We start from the raw sequence: 6,000 nt of genomic DNA on the forward strand, positions 1-6,000 counted from the left end.
TGTAATAAATGAATAAGTAAAAGACAGTGAGGCTTGTTAGTGAGGCTATTAACTATGATAATATAGTGTCCATTCAAGTAATGTGGTTGGCATCCTATTTGTTTTTCATGGCCTAGTGAAAAAAGGGAGAATGGGTGAAGATATCTCCATTAGGTGTGTATCCTGAGCACATTGGAGGCATCCCCCACCTTCCTCCCAAAACATAGCCCCAAACTCCCTCCTTTCCCTCCCTGATTCCTCCTGCCACAAAACTCCTTTCTGAGGAAGGCATCTCATCACCCTGCTCCTTCCTTCACTACTGGGTTTTGATGTTACCAATTCTATCGCAACTCTTGAGGGTAGGATTCCTCTCAACTGATGGACGGAGGTTCACTGTCAACCACTTTATCCCAGGCCCACCCTCCTGCAACTGTGGGGTGGACTTGCAAAATGTAGTACCAAAAACATTCTATTATCAGTTAGTAAATGGGAAGTTATGTGTACACTCACCTATAGGCTTTTAATCTGACACCTATTTGTATTTTGTCTCTTTTTGTGTAACCATCTCTTGTTTGTTTACTCTCTCCTTTGTCAATTCTGATTTAAGTTGCACTCTTGGCCTTGTGAACATTTGCTTTTGTGTTTTACATTCTGATTACTTTGCTGTCTGTTTCTTTGTTCTCATATTTCTTCATTTGTTATTTATTTTTCTCACTCACGATCTCTGCATCCCACTTTGCTGCTCTCTTGATTTTGTTGTGTGCCCCTCCTATTCTCTTTTGGGAATCGTGAATCGTCTTTTATCTTCTGCTCCTGTAACACCAGCAAAATGAGAGGCAATAAAAATGAATCTATTATAGAAATAGTTGTTAATAAAACAAGATTTATATTGGGGAAACAACCATATACCCAAAAGCATTAATGTAATGAGAACATGTTGTTGCTTAGCAACCGCAGAATATCATAATTTTCTCTCACCGATACTTTTGAATTTACTTTAATGACTCATCTGTGATTTTTTACTCACTGCTGATTAACAGTCTTCATTTTCAGCTTCCATGACAGAATTCTGACTGGTGAGGGTGAATTTTTATGTGGCATTTGACATGCCTTTGGTGCTCAATGCTATTTTTTTGGATTTCACTTCAATGAGTTTCCTCAAAACCGAATTGCTCATATCTTAAGAGAAAATCAGTGGATTTGACTCTTCTTGAGGTTTTCTTTCCAACCTTATTTTCAAGCTTACATTTGACTTTTATACTTACTTGGAAGTGGATTAATATGAAATAATAAATGAAAAGTGACCAATCAAATGAAAAATAATGCTGGAAATTATTAGAACTGAAGAATAAGTCAACATTCTGACTTCAATAAGGAGAGGGGTTATTTAATGCAGAGATGTTTCTCAAAATGGAGTTCTTCTGTTTAACTCTGCAAAGTTTAGATTTTAAAACTGGTTGAATTTCAATTATATAATTAGCAGGTTGTAACGTCCCTGCATTCGTTCTAAATGCTTATTTACTTTTATAGTAGCAAAAAACAATAAGTCCAAAACTTTGAAAATCTTTGGAATTCTGTATCCCAGAGGACTCGATCAATGTGGAGGTTCAATCATTGAGCATGTTCAAGGCAGAGATCAATAGATTTCTGGAATCTAATGACACAAGGGGTATGAAGATATTGCCATTTTCCTGCGCTGAGGGTAGATAACCAACAGGATCGATATGAATGATGGGGGAATGCTCGATGCACTGAATGGCCTTTCCTGTTCTTATGTTCACAAAAAGCAATAGAACTTACAAAAAAAGTGTACCTTGTTATCCACTGCATGGTTAATGGTGTAAGCTGCCATTTTTCTGGTTGTTGTGGATTGTCCATTTAGCCCACCAATGCTGTTCTTTCATTGTCCAGCTGTACAGATCTTTCTGAGCAAGCAGACTTGGGAACAGGCATGCTCACTAGTGCAGGGTGTTTTTGTGTTGCCATGGAGCTTTGGAATGTATCCCAAATACTGTAAGTGGGGGAAATTGCAAAAACCAGGCAAAATGGCACTGCTTCTGTCAAAATTATATAGTTAAAAATCACACAATACCAGGTTATAGTCCAACAGGTTTATTTGGAAATACTAGCTTTCAGAGTGCTGCTCCTTCATCAGGTAACTAGTTAGCTAGTATTTCCAAATAAATCCTTTGGACTATAGCCTGGTGTTGTGTGATATTTAACTTTGTCCATCCCAGTCCAACACTGGCTCCTCCGCATCATAGATTATACAGTACAAATGTCTATTGAAATGATAAATTTAATTAATTTTGATTCTCCCTCTGTTGTGCAGCATCCAAAAGAAGAGTTTGGACCTTCATGTGCGTAGGCATCACACGGGTGAGACCTTTGGGTGCCATTTATGTGTCTACTCCTCTCCTGACAAACAGCTTTTGCAAAAGCATCTGAAGAAACACCAGAAGGAGATGGAAGAAACTTTAAGGAGCATTCAAACAAGCCCTAGAGTGGAGCCATTTACAACCGAACATTTTGTGGGAGCCTGTAACATCCTGCAAACTGGCAAACCTTAAGAAGCCATGTTCAGATGTCTGGAAACTAGAGGTTTCTCCCCATTATTTCTAATAGGTTAGCTGGGCCTATATTAGATATTACTATCTCAATACTGAAGGAGCTGGCAACATAATGAAATTCACTGATGGCTCAGAGTGTGTTCCAAGATTGTTAGCATTCTGAAAGGAGCTTTGGTATGTCAGAGTTAGAATGTGCCAGTGAACTGTGAGAAAGTTAACTGCACAATCCTTTATGCTTACAAAAACCCAGTGTCTCTGTTTTCCAGCCTTTTAGACCTTTTCCAACTGAGCATGCTCGACCCCAGTGTTAACCCACCACATATTTACTTTTCAAGGAAGCGCTGAAGTGATGGGTTTAGTTTTATAAGGACTGTATTTGCACTGAGGCTGCCTCAAGAAGTTAGAGAATGAATTAAAATTTAAACCAAAGATTGAAGAAGCCTCTTGATCAAGCCCACTGCTCTATACTTTCAGCATGTTGTTAATAAACAGTGTTTCCCAATGCATGTGCATTTTAAAACAAAGGAGCAGTTTGACTTTCTCTGGAGCTTTTCTGCCACGTTTGGTTTCATCATGCATTCTGATGGTCCAACTGTTAAACCTTCTGCTGTTACGTCAGACACAGCTGTAAAATGTTTCCACCAACGCAGCCTACAATTGAATATGGGTTAGTTGCATGAAATTGCAAAATTGCTTTAGAGTTTAATAATCTCATTATTATCTGAATCACCAAATGCAGTAAAGCTATTAATTTAAAAAAATATGTGTATAGGCACTTAAACAGAATTACAAGCAATAGACTATGAGGTGCTAGATTTTAAAATGCATTTTTACCTGAAAAAGAATAGCCTAAAAATTACATTGGGTAATATTATTCAAGCACTGAATGTCTTGGTTTGTTGATGTCCGTGTTGACTTGGTAGTAGCTCTGACCTCGGAGTTAGAATGTCCTGGATTCAGGTTTCATCATAGGCACTTGAATTTATAATCTAGCATGGTACACTACTGAGAGAACACTGCACTGATGGAGGTTAAAGAAAGGCCTTGTTTGTTCTCTTTGGTGGATCAGTTCCTTTAAAAGTTTCTTGGAATGCTCTCCCTGTTGATGAAGAATAGGATTGCAAACAAATGCAAAATTCAGTGGTAGAAATTATTATCTATTTGACCTTAATATGAAAGATGGGCCACACTCCAAAGGGGATCAACCTTTAGTTCAGTTGATCATTAATACTACACTTGCAATCCAGAGAAGTGAAATGGTAAGAAATGTGGAAACAGTGGAGTTGTAGATAAAGGTGAAATGCAGAGTTCTGATGTCGTATTCCAGGCAAAGATGTAAAAGTCCAGTGGTGAAGTTGACAGCAATCTGGTTTAAGTCATTAACTTAATGTGCCCACGAGAGCTACCCTGCAAAACCATTGTGTTTTCTCCTTTTAAGGTTTTGGAACAGTTTCACGTATTTGTATAGGTTTGTTTTGTTTGAAGCTTGGCTTTCAGTTCTGTAAGACAGTATTTAGTATTCTGAAGGGAAGTTACATTTGCATACTAATTTGCTGATTTCAGCATCTTTTATGAAATACAGAAAGAAGCAAACCTCATCCCTGAGAGTCCATGCATTTGGAGTTGGCAAAGACCCAGCTCCATTGTTGCTTCTCATTTCTGAAACAACTCAAGTCTGTTGCCTTACATTAGTTCTCTCTGCACTCCGTGCACAATTGACAGCACTGAAGAAACAAAAATATTGTGGTGTCCACATGACTGCAGGCCCCCTGATCTAACACTAATGTCTCTACCAAGGGTCTTAAGAATGTCCTAAGCTGGCTGAAGATGTGAACTTTCTAATCTGTGTGGCTAGATACCACACGAGGCAGTGAATTCACCCATCGAACCATCTGGGCAGGCTGGTGTTGATTGTAAATTTTCCTCAGCCAGCCTTCAGCTGCTCAACTAAGTCAGCAGAGAAGAGAGAGAGAACCTGTAGCCATCCGTATTTTACAGATTAATGTTCCCAACCGAGGGTATTTATTCAAATGAGATATTCGAAATGAATTCCTTCTATGCTTTTGGGAAATGATGCATGCTTAGAATATTTTGTTTACAAAGCTGGAAAAAGACATACAAACAAGCAGTAATCTTTGCAATGTTTAGCATCTTTCAGAATATATTCTATGTATTAAATGCTTTCTATAAAATTTGGAGCTAAATAGTATATGGACTGCTAATACACAGTGATAAAAAAAGGCCCTAGGTTCAGTATTTAGCCTGAGTTGCACAAATTGATCTTAGCTGGAATGAAAGTTTATTTTGTTCATGCAATGAGACAAATGCCAGGAAAGTTATTTTTCATTCCTAAATGGTAGCTTGAGGAATGGAAAATGAACTTATAATGGTGACTTTCAGATCATTCCAACCACTTTGTAGTCAATTTTATAATGATTTTGAAGTGCAGTCACTATTATAATGTAGGAAGCATTGCTGCCAATTTGCACATAGCCACCTCCATGCAAATGGTTATCAAATAACCAGATCATCAGTTTTAGACATTAACTGAGGAAAAAATATCTTCCAGAACACCAGGAGAATCCTTCTTCAGATACTACCATGGGATCTTCCATGTCAGTTTTGGTGCAGAAATTTAGACTAGCATTCTGATAGCATACTGAATGGTGCTGCACAGTCTCAGCTGCATCTTTTGGATCAGACATTAAAGTAAACAATCTCGTCACCAATTCAAAGGAGAGCAGGGCTGTTAGTCAACATTCGTGGGCGGCACGGTGGCACAGTGGTTAGCACTGCTGCCTCACAGCGCCAGAGACCCGGGTTCAATTCCCGCCTCAGGCGACTGACTGTGTGGAGTTTGCACATTCTCCCAGTGTCTGCGTGGGTTTCCTCCGGGTGCTCCGGTTTCCTCCCACACTCCAAAGATGTGCAGGTCAGGTGCATTGGCCATGCTAAATTGCCCGTAGTGTTAGGTAAGGGGTAGATGTAGGGGTATGGGTGGGTTGCGCTTCGGCGGGGCGGTGTGGACTTGTTGGGCCGAAGGGCCTGTTTCCACACTGTAAGTAATCTAATCTAATCTAATCTAATCTAAAAAATTCTGTGCATCAGAATAACAGATTGTCTGTTCACTCTCACTTTGCTGCTGGTCTGAGTTTGCTGTGTGCAAATTGGCTGCTGATTTTCCTACATCATAACAATGATTACACTTCAGAAGTGTTTACTTGGATATGAAGCATTTTGGGATGTTCTGTGATATTTTACAAGTGGAAGTCTTTTACTTTTTCTTTGACTTGAGGGCAGACAGGATCTCTGCCCAGTATCTCAAATAAATGATTGTTTTTATAGCATGATTGGCTTTGATGAACAGTTTGAAGAACACTGTGGTACTAGTGTCCCCTTCTCCCTGAAGATTTTGACTTCTCTTGGTGTACAGTTCCATAGGCATTATGCA

General features: G+C 39.1%; 1 protein-coding gene across 1 annotated transcript in view; it reads left to right on the plus strand.

Moving 5' to 3' along the window:
• LOC140464880 (uncharacterized) overlaps positions 1-5,468 on the plus strand; it is a 37,821-nt gene extending 32,353 nt beyond the window's left edge. Inside the window, exon 7 of the mRNA XM_072560451.1 lies at positions 2,312-5,468. Coding sequence (XP_072416552.1) covers positions 2,312-2,549 — 238 coding nt within the window. The 3' untranslated portion in view covers positions 2,550-5,468. The remainder of the gene's footprint in view (positions 1-2,311) is intronic.
• Positions 5,469-6,000: the final 532 nt, after the last annotated feature.

Source organism: Chiloscyllium punctatum, chromosome 41 (assembly GCF_047496795.1).
Source record: "Chiloscyllium punctatum isolate Juve2018m chromosome 41, sChiPun1.3, whole genome shotgun sequence".
NCBI lineage: Eukaryota > Metazoa > Chordata > Chondrichthyes > Orectolobiformes > Hemiscylliidae > Chiloscyllium > Chiloscyllium punctatum.